The sequence below is a fragment of the Schistocerca serialis genome, chromosome 8 (assembly GCF_023864345.2).
Source record: "Schistocerca serialis cubense isolate TAMUIC-IGC-003099 chromosome 8, iqSchSeri2.2, whole genome shotgun sequence".
Lineage (NCBI taxonomy): Eukaryota > Metazoa > Arthropoda > Insecta > Orthoptera > Acrididae > Schistocerca > Schistocerca serialis.
Genome location: NC_064645.1, coordinates 47,579,797 through 47,597,778, shown reverse-complemented (window position 1 = coordinate 47,597,778; position 17,982 = coordinate 47,579,797). Strand labels below are relative to the sequence as shown.

The 17,982-nt window shown below is 44.6% G+C and overlaps 1 protein-coding gene across 1 annotated transcript in view; it reads right to left on the bottom strand.

Moving 5' to 3' along the window:
• Positions 1-2,684: 2,684 nt before the first annotated feature.
• LOC126416585 (uncharacterized) overlaps positions 2,685-17,982 on the bottom strand; it is a 418,464-nt gene continuing 403,166 nt past the window's right edge. The window contains exon 18 of the mRNA XM_050084337.1: positions 2,685-2,818. Within this exon, the coding sequence (XP_049940294.1) occupies positions 2,685-2,818 (134 nt within the window). The remainder of the gene's footprint in view (positions 2,819-17,982) is intronic.

Genomic DNA, 17,982 nt, shown 5'->3' with positions numbered 1-17,982 from the left:
ACACTACGTGAGGACATCTCATGGCCAGACCCAAACTTCCATATGGCGTCAAACACGTGTCTAATACTTGCATTCGTACGTCTATTATGTATATTCCTGTACGGGGGAGATATTTCAATAGAAGGTCGCTTGTCCGGCTTCGATATTGCACTGCCTGTGTTGCTCAGAAATACGATGCAAAGTTCCTTCGTACATACGTGCACCTCACTGTATAGGAATATACACTATGTGATCAAAAGTATCCGACTGTCCCAAAACATACGTTTTTCATGTTGTTCCATCTACTGCCATGTACTTCATATTAGCGACTTCAGTAGTCACTAGAGCAGAATGGGGCGCTCTGCGGGACTCACAGACTTCGAACGTGGTCAGGTCATTGGGTGTCTCTTGTGTCATACGTCAGTACGCGAGATTTCCACACTCCTAAACACCCCTAGGTGCACTGTTTCCGATGTGATAGTGAAGCGAAAAGGTGAAGGGACACGTACAGCACACAAAAGCGTACAGGCCGACCTCATCTGTTGACAGACAGACAGACCGCCGACAGTTGAAGAGGCTCGTAATTTGTAATAGGCGGACATCTATCCAGACCATTACACAGGAATTTCAAACTGCATCAGGATCCACTGTAAGTACTATGATAGTTAAGCGGGAGGTGAGAAAAATTGGAATTCATGGTCGAGCGGCTACTCATAAGCCACACATGACGCCGGTAAATGACAAACGACGCCTCGCTTGGTGTAAGGAGGGTAAACATTAAACGATTGAACAGTGGAAAACCGGCCGCTGTGGCCGAGAGGTTCTAGGCGCTTCAGTCCGGAACCGCGCTGCTGCTATGGTCGCAGGTTCGAATCCTGCTTCTGGCATGGATGTGTGTGATGTCCTTACGTTAGTTAGGTTTAAGTAGTTCTAAGTCTAGGGGACTGATGACCTCAGATGTTAAGTCCCATAGTTCTTAGGGCCATTTGAACCATTTGAACAGTGGAAAAACGCTGTGTGGAGTGACGAATCACGGTAGACAATGTGGCGATCTGGTGACAGTGTGGGTATGGCAAAAGCCCGGTGAACGTCATCCGCCAGCGTGTGTAGTGCCAACAGTAAAATTCGGCGGCGGTGGTGTTATGGTGCGGTCGTGTTTTTCAAATGGCTTCAAATCGCTCTGAGCACTATGGGACTTAACTACTGAGGTCATCAGTCCCCTAGAACTTAGAACTACTTAAACCTAACTAACCTAAGGACATCACACACATCCATGCCCGAGGCAGGATTCGAACCTGCGACCATAGCGGTCGCGCGGTTCCAGACTCTAGCGCCTAGAAGCGCTCGGCCACACGGCCGGCGTGTTTTTCATGGAGGGGCTTGTACCCCTTGTTGTTTTGCGTGGTACTATCACAGCACATGTTTTAAGCACCTTCTTGCTTTCCACTGTTGAAGAGCAATTCGGCAATGGCGATTGCATCTTTCAACACGACCGAGCACCTGTTCATAATACATGGCCTGAGGCGGAAGGGTTACACGACAGTAACATCCCTTTACGGACTTGCCTGCACAGAGGCCTGAATCCTGTAGAACACCTTTGGGATGTTTTTGAACTCCGACTTCGTGCCAGGTCTCACCGACTGACAACGATACCTCTCCTCAATGCAGCACTCTGTGAAGGATGGCCTGCCATTCTCCAAGAAACCTTCCAGCACCAGATTGAACGTATGCCGTCGAGAGCGGAAGCTGCCATCAAGGCTAAGGGTGGGCCAACACCATATTGAATGCCAGCACTACCGATAGAGGGCGCCACGAACTGCTAAGTCATCTTCAGGTAGGTGTCTGTATACCTTTTATCACATAGTGTACGTAATGGATGTACGAGTGCAGGTAGCAGACTCATGATTGATGACTTACGGAAGTTTGGTTCTGGCTGAGAGTCGTGCTCGGGTAGCCTAATGGTGAGGCGACCGCTCGCGATAACCGTGAAATCTCGGTTCGAGTCCGGCCCGGCACAAATAATAAGTGTAGCCATTCCAGTCTACAGCTGACTGTTCTCCATGTTCGTAACTGCCAATACATTTTATGTATTTTATAACGACTGTAGTCGCCGCAGTGCCAGCTCTTTTGGACATGCAAGCGCGTCCCAAGGAACTTCGCACTGTATTTCTGAACAATACAGGCACTGCACTATCGTGACTACAGGAGCTGTAGTTCCGGTTTTGATATCGCCTTAAACAATTATATCTTTCCTACCTCCCTTTCATTGCCTGTTTATAAGAAATACGACAAGATCCAAGCAATCCATGTTACTCTGAATTTCTTCTCTAATTATACTTTACCAAATTTATGTTAAAGATTTTAACAGAAACGAGCCTCAGGATAACTAGAGAAAGAAGAGGGTGCACAAAACACTTGGAAACGTATTATATTATTATATTTAAGGACAAAAGTAGAAAGAAAAGCAAGTTCATATACGGTACAATGAGATAGGGTGTATGTGCGAATAGATGTCTATTCAGAAATTGGAGAAATTGCTGATTAGTTGACGAGCATGCAGAATAGCTTCGGAACAGTTTATCATCCTCTTCTATGGGACAGCGTGCTGGCTATTTAGTGAACGGTAATTTGAATTCTTAGACGTAATTACTGTATACTCGCGTCTGTTTTTTCATTCACATTGTAGGTATTACGTTACTGACAGTCTATTCAGGTACCTGATATCTGACTTTATACCACAGTGATTGGCCTTGTGAATTCCATGGAGGGAGCCATGTAACATGCAACTGCCTGCCTGATGGCGAGGGCGCTGCCTTCGCTGTTCTCACCCTCCCTGGGCCTGAAACAGAACAATTATTTCAAGTCAGTCCATCAGTAAGAAAGACAAGGATCACGAAACAATAAAAGGAAAAGGGGAAAGACTGAAAAATAACGACTCAGTGGTGGTGAAGGTTTACGTGAGGAGAAAAAGCAGCCTGTGAGGTCCTAAGAGATAACGAAGACAGTTTGCAAAAGATTCATTATGAACACGTCACAGATTATAATGGCAATATATACAATTACACATCACCCAAAAGTGCCAGAGATGTAAAAACTACAAAATTAGATGAATCAATAAAGTTTCGCAAGTATTTTTCGTTTGTTATACTGCTCGATATCTGTCACAGCTGCACATTTACCATTCAGTTTTTGTACGTCCATCCCTTTGACAGGCGGTCTCTGAACCGAGGTCGTTTCCTATCGTGAGAAAATAAAACGCCTCCAGCCGTCCTTATGATTTTATTTATTCTCTTGCAACCAGTTTCGGCGCCTCAGTGCGCCATTTTCAAGGTGCAGTTGGTGCGGAAGGGGCTGACACGATCCCTACATATACCTCAACGGTGGCCAGCACAACTGGTTAAGCAGACTATCTGAAAACTTGGGTGTCAGCACTCTAGGACGGCTGTACGCGTTTTATTCTCTCACAATTCATCGTTCAAGCTATGTATTGTCTACGAGGTTTTTGCTGTGATCACGACTACGGTACATTCAATAACTGCAGGAAAAAGAATAAGACTTCAATCAGAAACACACACACACACACCCACACACACACACACACACACACACAAGTACACTTACACACACACACAAGTACACTTACACACCCACACACACACACACACACACACACACACACACACACACACAAGTACACTTACACACACATGTTCTATGTAAGACGTTAAATACAAATATTTTTCCACGTAGATGATAAAATTAAAGAGTGTAACACCAATTTCAAGCCACAACCTAAATTCCGCTGTACGCTCACCTTGATAAATATACAAAAGTAGCAATTATAAATAAAATAGTGTTGGCTGCAATGATGATTTAGAATATCGTTGATGCACTATGGTGGATAGTCAAGATATGAACAAATGAGTGATTTACACAAGTTTATACATAATGGGTGAAAAAGTGGAAGTAGTTTTGGAACAAGCGTAAAGCACACTCCGTTTAAGAACATGTAATTTGGAAACAAGTGTGTAGACTTAAGTATTGTGTTCTATAGTATTGTATTGAACCGGGGACCTAGAAACGACGGGGAGGCTTCGCCCCCGGCGTAGCCCTCAGTGGTTCACAAACCCACAACAGGCTACAGCAGTCCACTCACCCCACAGCCGCCCCACAGCGAACCCAGGGTTACTGACCGGTTGCCCCCGGAAAGTCTCACATCAGACGAGTGTAACCCCAAATGTTTGCGTGGTAGAGTAATTACGGTGCACGCGTACATGGGGACAGGGTTTGCGCAGCAATCGCCGACATAGTGTAACTGAGGCGGAATAAGGGGAACCAGACCGCATTCGCCGAGGCAGATGGAAAACCGCCTGAAAAACCATCCACAGACTGGCCGGCACACCGGACCTCGACTCTAATCCGCAGGGCGGATTCGTGCCGGGGCCGGCACTCCTTCCCGCCCGGAAAGCAGTGCGTTGGACCAAACGGCTAACATGGTGGGTCGTACACTTAAGTAACTTTCTGAATGGGTTTGCTCCATCACGAGAGACACGTTTTCGTATGAGGTGACAGCAGGTAACAGTTTACTATTTACCTTTCAGCTGTGATAGTGCATACTTTTACTGTCAGAGCAGTTATTTCTTTATTCGGTGTACTTTTGGTTCATTGCATCGCTGTGGAGGGGTCAAGATTCTTAGCCGTTTAAAGAACGTTTGCACCAGTCACTACAGCGTGCGCTTTTCAGTATTCCAGTAGTTCTTGTTTGTTTTTAGAATGTTGTTACGCCCAGACCAACATCCTCCTGCGAATGATGCCATACCACAGTAGAGAATGCACGTTGCTTTTCAAATACTTGCAATTGGCAAACCACTCTGACACCTATAGAGTGACAACGTTTGCTTTGTCAGAAAGGTCCTCTTCTTTACTTTGTTCAATCCATATTCTGTGCCAGACAGAAATAGTTTTGGCTATGTATTCCCCACGTGTGAAGGTAGGTACTTATTTATGTATGTATGAAAAAGTGGAATTAAAAATGATCCCTGTCGAATATTATGAATTAGTGTACATGGTTACGGCAAATAAGGCTGTACTTCATGTGTGATTTTACGTTTTCGCGTCATAGGAAAAACCTGAATAGCTCTCGAGTATGCAGCCCGCTGGCGTCATCTAAAAGCCGCGACATTTCGGCATCCCGACCTCTTGCCATCTTCAGGCGTTTCTGATGATTGAGTGACATCTGCTGCGTGCCGCCCTTATACTGCAGAGTCGGAGAAGAGTACGCACTTAAGCACTTAACCGCTGATATCTAATAGATGACAAGGTTAAAACAAACTTTTCTTATACAAATTATAGATGGTTTATGCTTATCCATTACGGATATTTTAGAACTGCGACTGTTCATTGAATGCAAATAAGTTATATAAAACTGCAATCAGTGACTTTTTTGAATTCCATGAACCGGTTTTCGAACCTTTTCAGGTTCATCTTCAGATGGTTTCTGGACGTTAGATCATTATTTATAGCACAATGCTGGGTGCCGGCTCTATGACAAAAAGATGGAACACGCTTTAATGTATCGCCATTACTTTTGATTATCTGTCGATATGGATGGAAATTTAGTTTATTTATTTACTATGACAGTTAACTTAGCAAGAGAAATAAGTCAACAGTTCATTTGAAGGTTTGTTATTAATTTAAAAATTTAAATTTAAATATAGATGTCCTAGTTGTACAAGCAGCTGTATCTCATTTGCAAATACAATAACTCTGTATTATTGATTCCTGGGCACTCATGTTAATGCCAATCATGATTAAAATATTTGCTATAACTGCATGTATTATACGTTAATATACAAATAGAAATAAGGCGTCAGATCGCCTGAAGTTAGTTCTTGTAGCAATTTATTTATGTATTTTATTTTGTGCTCTCCCGTTATCGCCGGTCTGATTGAAATATTTGCCCTTATATCGACTTTAGTACAGATAAAAAAGAACAAATTACATCTCTGTGCAAAGAAGGGCTCTGCCATATCTTTTTATCAAGATCTTTGTTACTAGCAACAGTTGAATGGTCAGCGTGACAGATTGTCAATCCTCTGGGCCCGGGTTCGATTCCCGGCTGGGTAGGGGAATTTTCTCCGCCCAGAGACTGGGTGTTGTGCTGTCCTCATCGGCATCATCCTTTAATCCTCATCGACTGCAGGTCGCCGAAGTGGCGTCAAATCGAAAGACCGGCACCCGGCGAACGGACTGCCCCACGGGGGGCCCCTAGCCACACGATTAAATAAAAACAAGCAACAGTTGTAAAGCGCATGCTGGATGCTGGCAAAGTCTCGCTGTCAGACTGTAGATTAATATAGTTTGTGTGAAAGTGTGTGTAGTGATATAACAACTGGACATCAAAATTAAGGCAGACAGATGGACACTAACGGAAAAAGCCGCCCATACTGTCGCAGTAGGTAAAAAACTTAATTTACATCCATTTCGACAGATAAGTAATAGTCATGTCGATACATTAAAGCGTGTTCCATCTTCCTGTCATAGAACCAGCACCCTGCATTATGCTAGAAATAATGATGTAACTTCCATAAACCATCTGAAAATAACCTGCAAAGGTTCGAAAACCGGTTCATGGAATAAAACATTATTATTCGAAAAAGTGACTGGTTGCAGTTTTATATAACCTATCTCATTATATTGCTGGTTTATTTGAGGACAATCAGTAACAGCTTCCTAAATTTTAACACAAACCGCAAACGTCACAGCTCCTTCGTGCTCTCAGCGGCATTTTCTGGTAAGTGTACGCGACATGTCAGAGAGTGTACACTAACATAAATCAGAAGAAAATTCACCATGCCCTTCCTTCATAACCTGTGCATTCTTCATGCCACCATTGGGAGAAATCATCACATTTAATCCAGTCTCCCTTAACGGGCTCCTTGTAGATTTCAAAATACCCTGGACACTTCAAAACATTAGATCCCTCCATGGATTTGGACCTGGTGGTTCCCGAAATGTGTGCCGCGGTTAAGTCGAGATCAGCCGTACAGATCCTGGTATTTTGACTCTTCTTGGTTTTGTCTGGTTTAACTTGTTTGTCCAAAAATGCATTTTTTTAACATTTTCTTCTTTGTTGAGGGTCGATCATATTTAGGCAGTGGATAAATACTGGATAGGCTTACAGCTCTGTGAACTTCATTTCTGTCTTGTTCGCGGTTTTTTCCTGGCGACTGCACAGACAAAACATCTGTCACTGAGGAGCAGCATTTGTCCATGGGCTTCTGTTGAACTCCTTTTCATTCTTCAATTGTTGGAAATTCGGCTCTCTCAGTGACTTGTGCAGGACCAAAGTCTTCTACTGTGACGATATCGGGACTGAACGGGAATACTCCAGTTCACTCGGGGGATTTCTCAGCTGTTCGGACTGCGGCTACTCGAGAAAGTGCAGCTCGACAAAACACTCGTATCCGTCTGCCTAACGGGCCTTCCTGGATAGTAACCGTTAAAAACGAACAGGGAGGGAGGAGCGGTTGAGAGTACGCCCGTCGGCTTCCCTGCTGTCTCGCGGCGTGCTCTTACCTGTTGAGCCACACAGTTCAAAAAAATATCACAAATGGCGGTCACTGCTTGGTCCCGCTGTTTGTCGTCGCCTCACAGAACGGCGATTCTTTTGGCAAATAATTATGTTCTCTTGTGTGTGCTTGTACAGGGTGATTCACGAAGATATGCAAATATTTTAATATGTTATTCTACAAGTGAAACTTAAAAAAAAGTTCATATAAACGTAGATCCGCAAATGTGTAGTTACGGAGTTACGGCTAATAAAAGATTTTGTCTGATATTTAGCAGCTTCGCTAATATGAAGCCATCACAAAACTGCACGAGGTTAAAGTAAAGAACGATATCCATTTATTTTGTTGTTGTCTGATGATTCTAATAAAACATGTCCGAACGTATATCTGCAGTAGGTTTACATAACATCCAGAGAAGCAAAGATTATTATACAAGTAAATTTGCTAATTTCGATTAAGAATGTAGAAACGTTTATGTCACTGTTGGCAATCGTCAGTGAGTTGTTTCAGTCGTTTCCTAACCTTGAAACGAGTTAGTTTTCTGTATTGTTCAGTGAAAGGACATAATAACAATATTATGCAACTGTTGTAGTTTGTAGATTATTTATGAAATAGGGATGCCTTTCCAATCTACGACACAGGAATACGCCGATAAAATGTTTATTTATTGTAAATGTGATGGTAATACTACGGCTGCAGTTAACGAATATCGTGTACGTTATCCAACTCGGAGGATTCCGAATGCACGAACCATTAGTGGAGTATTTCGAATGTTATGGGAGACAGGTTCTTTACCTAGCTTTCACAATCAGTACCAGTGCTCGATACGAGAAGCCGATGATGAGGGCATTATGGATGCTGTCCAACATAGCCCGGGTACCAGTACACGACGTATCTCTCAACGATTGGCATTTCACAATCTAAGGTATGGCGTACACTGAAGTACAATAAACTGACCGGCAGTAACACAAACACATTTTAGTTACTGTTGAGGCACAGTTTACTCTAGATGGTATAACCAGTTTACATAACGAGCACGTATGGTCTGAAGCAAACCCACATGCAACTGTGCAACGCAATTACCAGCAGCGATTTGCCTCTCTGGATCTTCCGGAAAACTACTGCAAATATGCGTCTTACACATGTTTTGTTAGATTCACCAGATCAATAACAACAAAATAAATGGAAATCGCTCTTTACATTAACCTCGTATTGAGCCGTATGTGGCTCTTGTTCCCGCCGTCATGTATTTCACACCCTGTTTCTAACGTACTTCCACCTCACTACGTTAACTTAAATGACTGGTGCCACTGAGCTGCTGCTTTGCCTGACCGTGAGCGGCGCTAGCAGCGCGTATCGATACATCCCCTCTCGTAGTATCTTTGCTCGACTGCTATTGCTTCCCGGTCGCTGTCTGTCGTAAGGGAGTTCGGGTCGCGAGTTCTGGCGGCCAGTAAGTTGGGACGCGTCTGGAGGGCAGTCTGGACCTGCCAGTCGGGGAGTTGTAATGCGGCACTAGCGCAGTCGGGTTGGAGCAGCAGTGAGGTCTGCGTCGACATGGCTCGCCCGACCGCTGCCGCCACGCATCACTTGAGCCGGGCCACGGTCTTCCTGGATCGTCGGTCGATCGTCCTACGGGACGACGTGTTTTGGTTCGCCGATCGTTCTTGAGTCGGCTGTGTGTGTGCGCATCAACTCCCGATTTGTCTTCGTGCGTGCTTAGTTTCTGTGGGGTATCGTTCAGGTCTTCGTGTAAGTGTTTGTCAGGCTGTGTGTGTGGTTGGCGTTATTTCCACTTATGACTATTTTAGATGTTGTCGGCATTCTGATGGAGTCGGTCGGTTGCTGGGGACCAGGGAAGTTATCTCCACGCGGTGCAGGTCGGCTGGGTCCGCTGGCAGTCCCTGTGCAGAGTCGGAGCATGGGTGGAGCTGTCCGATCACTACGAGCTTCGTGGTTCACCGACCCAGAACGTTAAAGGTGAGTAGTGGTTTCAACTACCCAAGCCACGTCCATTCATGTTGTGTGGTTCCTTTCGGTGGTTCACTGTTGGGGAGATTTTCCTGTGAGCAACACTGAGTGTTTCTATTGCTGAAATTTAGCCGCCATGCAGTGCAACGAACTATACTGGTTGACGACAATTCAAGTGCACCAGCGGAATTTTCTGCCTTGTGGCCGTTAGTATTTTGGTTACCTGCCCTGGCCACTGCTGTAAATTCAGACAGTGTTCTTTTTGGGTGAAATTACCTATATTACCGTATTTCAAATTCAAGTGTACCAGCGGTATTTTCTGCCTTGTGGCCGTTAGTGTTCTAGTTACCTGCCCTGGCCACTAACTTAATTTCAGGCAGCGTCCTTTCCTCACCTGTTGTCGCTGTCCAACATGGTGTGTAGTTTTGACAGCTAATACACATTTCATTGTGGATAATCACCTTTGTAACTTCTGGTGTTTGAGTTCTCATGTACCGATTGGTGGCAAGCAAGTCCTTTTGTCGGTCGGTCCATGGCTGTCCCCCGGGTTGGGTTCCGAGGGATCAAGTGTAGTTTGGCTCACTACCTCCTGTCTCACCTAAGTGAACGAGGGCTGACAGACCTTCCTGGGGGCTTCTGAGTGTCGCTTTCTTTATTGTCCTTCTCACCGGTGTTTGTCTGTTTATAATCTATCATAGCCAATGATTTAAGGAAATTCTTGTTTTTATTGGATTTTATATATTTTTGAATTTTAGAAAATCAATTGTGGGCCTTCAGCCACTTAAATCCTTATTCTAAATTAAAAAAAAAAAAAAAAAACATTGCAGCCTTCTGCCTTTGAAAGGTTATGGTAATTTATTTTAAATCTTGAAAATTTTATTGTGGACCTTCGGCTGTTTGTATTGCATCTTGTTTATGTTTGTCTATTCACCCTTTCCTTGAGGCTCTCAGGCTCCCTGCGTATATGTATATGTTAATTATATTATTTGCAATTTCAACTGCATGTTTTTTTTTTACCACTTGAGATTTATGTTGTTGCTTTAAGATTTTTTGTCTGGAGGCCTTCAGCCGTGAAATAATTGCCTTTTTGAAACTCGTAGTTCTAAAGTTTTTGGTTTAAAAAAGTTATTAAATTACAATAAATTACAATTTTGAGTGAACCTGACCGACACCTTAATTGGCCCTTTCCACAATCCTAATCACGTGTTGTGCCATGCAGGTTTAGCGGGCGTTTCACGTATAGTCTTGCGTTGGCTTCATGTAAGCGAAGTTGCTAAATTTCAGGCAAAATCTTTTATTAGCTGCAACTCCATAGCTAAACATTTGCAAACCTATGTTTATATCAGCTTTTCTATTTAGTTTTACTTGTAGAATAACATATTAAAATATCTGCGTATCTTAGTGAATCACCACGTGTAGCGCTTTCTGCTTAGGATATGCAACTTAAAGATTACATAATCTGAAACAACTTATATTTACCTGCTACAACCAATAAATCTGGTGTATTACATGTGATGGCGTCAATATAGAACCAACAACGCAATGTAGTATTGCCAATACAGACAAAATGTCACTGCGAACCCTTAGCAGACGCGTACTTTTATCCGAACTTGCCCTATCTTCTTCTCTCTCTCTCTCTCTCTCTCTCTCTCTCTCTCTCTCTCTCTCTCCACCCCCGTCCCCAGTGCCCGTGCAGGGCCTTCAGCGGCGTGGCTGCAGTGCCTGCGTCCCCTCCTCGAGTGCCGCGACAGGAGCGGACCCCCACGTAGGCCGCCGCTGTGCTCTGGCCGTGCTCAAGGCCGGCTCCAGAAACACGCTTCCTTTCTTACTAGTCCGTCATGTCTGTGTTGAAACGCGGACAGGACCGAATCACACCATCTTTTCGAAGGTCGTTCAACACACCAGGACTGCGGCCGCCTAGAGGATCACCAGCAGAGTTGGTCAGGTAGAGGATCTGGCACACTCGACGCAGACTCGAGCGATCCGAGAAGATTCTGAAACAGTCGTCCTCCCTCCAGACAGAGGGAACCGTACAGTCCTGCTACCGAGTCACCTTTACAGGCAAAAGCTGTGGGACCCACGATAGGACGACATACACGCGAGGACGGAAGGCGAACCTACCGGCCGACTAAAGAGGAGGACCGTCGATCTTCTCCAGCACACATTCCCAGGCAAAACGACGCTGAAGAAACTACGCCCACTAGCAGCTACGCCACCTAGAGTTTAGTTCACAAGCAAGAAATGTCTCCTCGTACAGTTGTTAGCAACACTGGAGCACCGACACACGAATTAGCAAAACACCCAACTGCGATCCTCAGCGCCACTGACGGAAGATGCCAGATGAAATTCGGGCTATGTCAGTGTCTCTCGACTGGGCCAAGAATACTTCACTGTGAGTATCGATGTATCTCTTTTCACAAGGGTGTACACAAATAATCCTATTTATACTTTATTTAACATGTTTTACTGCCACTGGCTGATAGTGATGCGGTGCTGGAGACGGTGGGTGGAGCTCCTTCTATTTCGGCGCTGTAAATCAAACGTCGCGCAGCAGAGGTTACACGCGGCCCCTAGAGTGGCGAGCGCTCACCGCCAGCTCCATCAGACTCCCGTCGGTGCAGCTGTCTTCCTTTTGCGTAACTGTTAACGTGCTATGCTCATTTTTGTGTTTGTAGTTTACATCCCTCTGTGTACATTCACGTAACGCCCTTCACAGAGTAGGCCGTATGATGATGACCAGAACAGTCATCGAAACCGGTCACCACTAAATAAGTACACACCTTTATGGAGTTGGGACTGCCCTGTTTTACACACATCAAAAAAGTTTTGCATCACCTCGGCTCTGAGAGTTCCGGAACCTGTACAGAAAATTGGAATAGAGATCAACATAAACATCATTTCCACCCTTTTCATTGTTCATGAAAACCGCACATTGCATGTTGTACCACCATACAGCGAGACCTTCAGAGGTGGTGGTCCAGATTGCTGTGACCACCGGTACCTGTAATACACAACAGCACGTCCTCTTCCATTGATGCATGCCTGTATTCGTCGCGGCACACTATCCACAAGGTCCAGATTCTTCCACTCCTTAACGACAATTCGGTGTACATCCCTGAGAATGGTTGGTGGGCTACGTCGTCCATAAACAGCCTTTTCAATCCATCCCAGGCATGTTTGATAGGGTTCATGTCTGGACAAAATGCTTGCCACTCTAGTCGAGCGATGTCGTTATCCTGAAGGACGTCATTCACAAGATGTGGATGATGGGGGCGGGAATTGTCGTCCATGAAGACGAATGCCTCGGCAGTATGCTGCTGATATGGTTGCACTATTGGTCGGAGGATGGCATTCACGTATCCTACAGCCGTTACGCCGTCTTCCACGACCATCGGCGGCGTACGTCGGTCCCACATAATGCCACAACAAAAAAGCAGGTAACCTCCAACTTCTTGCACTTGCTGGGCACTGTGTCTAAGGCGTTCAGCCTGACCGAGTTGCCTCCAAACACGTCTCCAACGACTGTCTGGTTGTAGGCATATTCGACACTCATCGGTGAAGAGAACGTGATGCCAATAATGAGCGGTCAATTTGGCATGTTGTTGGGCCCATCCATACCGCGCTGCATGGTGTCGTGGTTGTAAAGATGGATCTCGTCATGGACGTCGAGAGTGAAATTGCGCATCATACAGCCTGTTGTGCACAGTTTGAGTCGTAACAGGACGTCCTGTGGCTGCACGAAAAACATTATTCAACATGGTGGCGTTGCTGTCAGGGTTCCTCCGAGCTACAATCCGTAGGTAGCCGTCATCCACTGCAGTAATAGCCCTTGGGCGGCATGAGCGAGGCATGTCATCGACAGTTCCTGTCTCTCTGTATCCCCTCCATGTCCGAACAACATCGCTTTGGTTCACTCGGAGACGCCTGGACACTTCCTTGTTGCCACAAAGTAGCAATGCGGACGCGATGAAACCGCGGTATTGAGTGTCTAGGCATGGTTGAATTTTAGACAACACTAACCGTGCACCTTCTTCCTGGTCGAATGACTGGAACTGATCGGCTGTCGGACCCCCTCCGTCTAATAGGCGCTGCTCACGCATGGTTGTTTATATCTTTGGGCGGGTTTAGTGACATGTCTGAACAGTCAAAGAGACTGCGTCTGTGATACAATAACCACAGCCAACGTCTATCTTCACGAGTTCTGGGAACCGGTGTGATGAAAAACCCCAGGTAGGTGTTAGAAGGGATAATGCTACAGGACTACAGAATACAGGAGAATAATTTAACTTAATGAGATAATGGAATCCAAAAGTAATTTAAGATGTGACAGAACAGAGATAAGCATGTATGCTTTATCGTGACTTGGGGGAGTATGTAAATATAAAAAATTAAATAATTATTGAAATGTACTAATTGTAGTACAAGGGGCACGCGAATGAAGAAAAAGTCAGATGAAGACGATAGTATATACAGTGAAACAGGTGAAATGTTTATGAGGAAAACAGGTAGAGCATAAATAGTTTAAGATTGGAGATCTTGGAGGATGAGGATCTAAAGGAAGTGCTGAAGGGGCCGGCCAGAGTCGCCGAGCGGTTCTAGGCGCTACAGTCTGGAGCCGCGCGACCGGTACGGTCGCAGGTTCGAATCCTGCCTCGGGCATGGATGTTTGTGATGTTATTAGGTTAGTTAGGTTTAAGTAGTTCTAAAGTTCTAGGGGACTGATGACCTCAGAAGTTAAGTCTCATAGTGCTCAGAGCCAAGTACTGAAGGAAACTCAAGACTGATTATTTGTTTCTAAGCGAGGTAAGAAAGAGGATGGAGATGATGGGTGTCAGTTGGTATGCGAAGATAGTAAAGAGGGTAATGTGGTGGGAAAAGTGGAAGAATTAGATATGGGGCTCAGAAGTACAGGGAGTAGTCAGATTCGGTGAATTATTTTAGTTGCCAGTAGTTGACAGATTAACTAAATAGCACGCGAAAAATTGCGAAAAATAATCCCATAAATATGTGTAATCTCCAGGGATATAGGAGGTTTCCAAAGGTGTAACAATGTTTATGGCTTGTTGGAAGATGCTGGAATAAAAGTCGAAGATGGAAAAGTAGAATATTACATAACAAATATGTTTGTGCAAAGTGGGGAAACACAGCAGTTACTGGATAGCAGAAGCAATCTGAGTGTGGTAGCAGAAAATTTTTTAAATGATCTCTCTGACACTAAATCTATGGTCATTATGCCTGTATCTGATATAAATAATAGTAACCATAGAAATTGTGAAGAAATCTGTATGATACGAACAATGTTACCAATCAGACTAAATGGTTCCAGAATGACATTTTTACTCTGCAGCGGAATGTGCGCTGATACGAAAATTCCTGGCGGATTAAAACTGTATGCCGGACCGAAACTTGAACTCGGGACCTTTGCCTTTCGCGGGAAAGCACTCTGCCGACTTAGCTACCAAAGTACCCCTTCCCAAAGCTTTAATTCCGTCAGTACCTCGTCTCCTACCATCCAAATTTCACAGAAGCTATCCTGCATATCTTGCAGAACTAGCACTCAGTCGATAGAGCACTTGCCCGCTAAAGGCCAAGGTTCCGAGTTCGGGTCTCGGTCCGAGACACAGTTTCAATCTGCCAGAAAGTTTCGTATCAGTGCACTCCGCTGCAGAGTGAAAATTTCATTCTGGGAAAATCCCCCAGGCTGTGGCTAAGCCAAATGTTTTATGAAAATACATGTGAATTAAGTGGACATATATAAGAAGCAGCAAGTAAGTAGCATATGTTTCTTGAAAATGATTTCAGCAATATGTCGGAAGTTGGCATGTGTAATGTTTTCACAGTAGATAGTGAAGCTATTTGATGCAACAGATAACGTTTTGAGTAAAGGAAATAGCAGGCTAGGAAGGAAGTACGTTGTTGCAGTAATAGCGGAAAAATATTACTCTTGTATTAGAAGATGTTGACTTAGGGGATTCCAGGAGAAAGTAGATAGTCAATTAAAGCTTTTAATCTACTGACGTGAGCTCTATGGGTCAGAGTGAGAAAGAGAAAGAAAACTGAAAAGTTTAGCAAATGATATTTGTGTAATGTATGTGTAATTCATCTCTGACTTAACTGAAAAATTACGAACTTGAAGATGCCTGAGAGGCAACGCTTTTTATCCAAAATTTTTGTGATTGTGTTTAAAGTTAAGGAAAGAAACAGGTAACGAATGGTAACTATGTTCTGCTTTTTTTATATGAACGTACGATTTTCTTGGATTCAGTTTTTCTGCAAATATGTATGAAAAGTCAATGTAAATATTAGGAAGAAGTAAATAAGGCTAAAACTGCATTCATTAGCAACCTGATACCTGTAACAACTGTTTGTATTCTCACTTTGAGAATAACTATTTTTTGAGAGCCTATTGGGGAGCTACAGTAAATAATATTCTCTGTTGAATCACTTTCCTTGAAGATAAACAAAGTCATAATTTTCAATTGTAAAATTTTGAGAATGAAATTTTAGGGGAAAATATGTACTCATATTTGCTTTATAGGTTGTATCATTGGATTATGCCTACTCTACAGGAGCACACATTACATTCAAGTTTCTGATAGGGATTTCACGCTCCCTACGAGCCGTCAGGTGTCGCTGATCATGTGGACGTTTTTCTTATGCCGGCCACGTGACTGGAAGTAGCACAAGCTGTATATCGGCGGTTGCGGCTGTACTCATTTGTGTCCTGAAGAGTCAGTGTGATTCCTGGGCCAGGCGACGAATACGGTCATGAAGGCCCTCCAGAGCCACTGCTACGCTGCCATTGCTGCCTGTGCCAGTCTTCGCACCTTGGAACCTCTGACGTGGCCTTTCCAGACGCCAAATTTAGTAATATTTCATCCAGAATCGAAACTCACGCTCTCCCTTATGGTCACATCAAGTCTAGCCTTTTGGACTATTTTGTTTTTCATGTAAATGTATTGGTGGCTCTGTTGTGGCGTAACAAGCTAGTTACGCCACACTGAGAAGGGAGCCGAAAGGCACGCGTACACACACGCCGACTGGCGTCAAGTCTGGAACAGGATACGTTATGACTGCTATCAAGAAAATACGTAGCTTTGGAATATACTTAACTTTATTCTTTGTTGGTTTACAACGTTCTTCTTGAGACATTTATACGATAACTCTCAAACTAGGTAAGGCTAATGGCGCCTTGCTAGGTCGTAGCCATGGACTTAGCAGAATGCTATTCTAACTGTCTCTCGGCAAATGAGAGGAAGGCTTCGTCCGTATTGTCGCTAGCAATGTCGTCCGTACAACTGGGGCGAGTGCTCGTCCGTATCTCGAGACCTGCCTTGTGGTGGCGCTCGGTCTGCGATCACACAGTGGCTTCACGCGGGTCCGACATGTACTAAATGGACCGCGGCCGATTTAAGCTACCACCTAGCAAGTGTGGTGTCTGGCGGTGACACCACAGGCTCGCCCTAAATTCTTTTGCTGTCACACGCTGCCACAATAGCCTGCCTTCAGTGCCTGTCACGTGACTGACATTTTCGGTGTTGCAACCAACAGTGTAAACCATCTTACTGTAGACACCTTGATCACTGGCATAATTCATATTCATGTTTCCAGTGAAGTCCTCTGCATGGACCTCCACGAGCTAAAGGACCTGTAGTTGGAAACTTGCCTCCCTATTATCAGTGCGTTCGATCAGTGTCTTAGCTATACAAGCTGCTCTGCAGGACTTTTGCAATGTGTGCGGAACCCATGGGCTGCGCCAACCATTGTATGCGCCACCCTCTGTCCAAGGCAAGCACCTGTCCCTGGACGAACGCACAGGATGGAGGCATACCCTCTGTGATCCAGTGCTGCCCACAGCAACTTTCTTCCTTTAGCCAATGTTTCTTAGCCATCAAGGGCACCAGTGTCCTTCCTGTCACTTAACTGCTCCCCCTGCAGGGAGTCCGCCCAGCATGACAACATTTAGCAGGTATCACTAAGGATGTCAGTGGAATTTGCCCATCAGACACAGAGGGACATGAGGACGCAAACAGCTTTCCAGGTGTCGTAAGCACACTGAACATCGCTTCACAGGAGATTTGCTTCCATCACGGTGAACATCAACAACTTACCTATCTCGCTGCAGATCGCAACTGGGGCCTTGGCAACATAATTGATTGTAACTCGTACTGCCAGTAGAGTCACATCCCCCCTGTAGCTCTTTTTCAACCCCTCTGTTGATTTGCAGTAACGATCTCATCAAGGTTAGCGGCTGTTTTATGGCAAAGGCGCGATACTGTTTTTACCTTTCTTTGCGCAAAGATTCTGGGGTATGGATGCACCAGGCGCTCTCATCCTCTTAGGCAAGCGTTTCTCTCACGTGCTGAACCTTCACTTCTGTTATTCCATCGCCCATCTGAAAACTATCTTATCAAACTTCAAGTTGCTCTCCTCTGACAATGGCTTAGGAGTCAGTTACTTT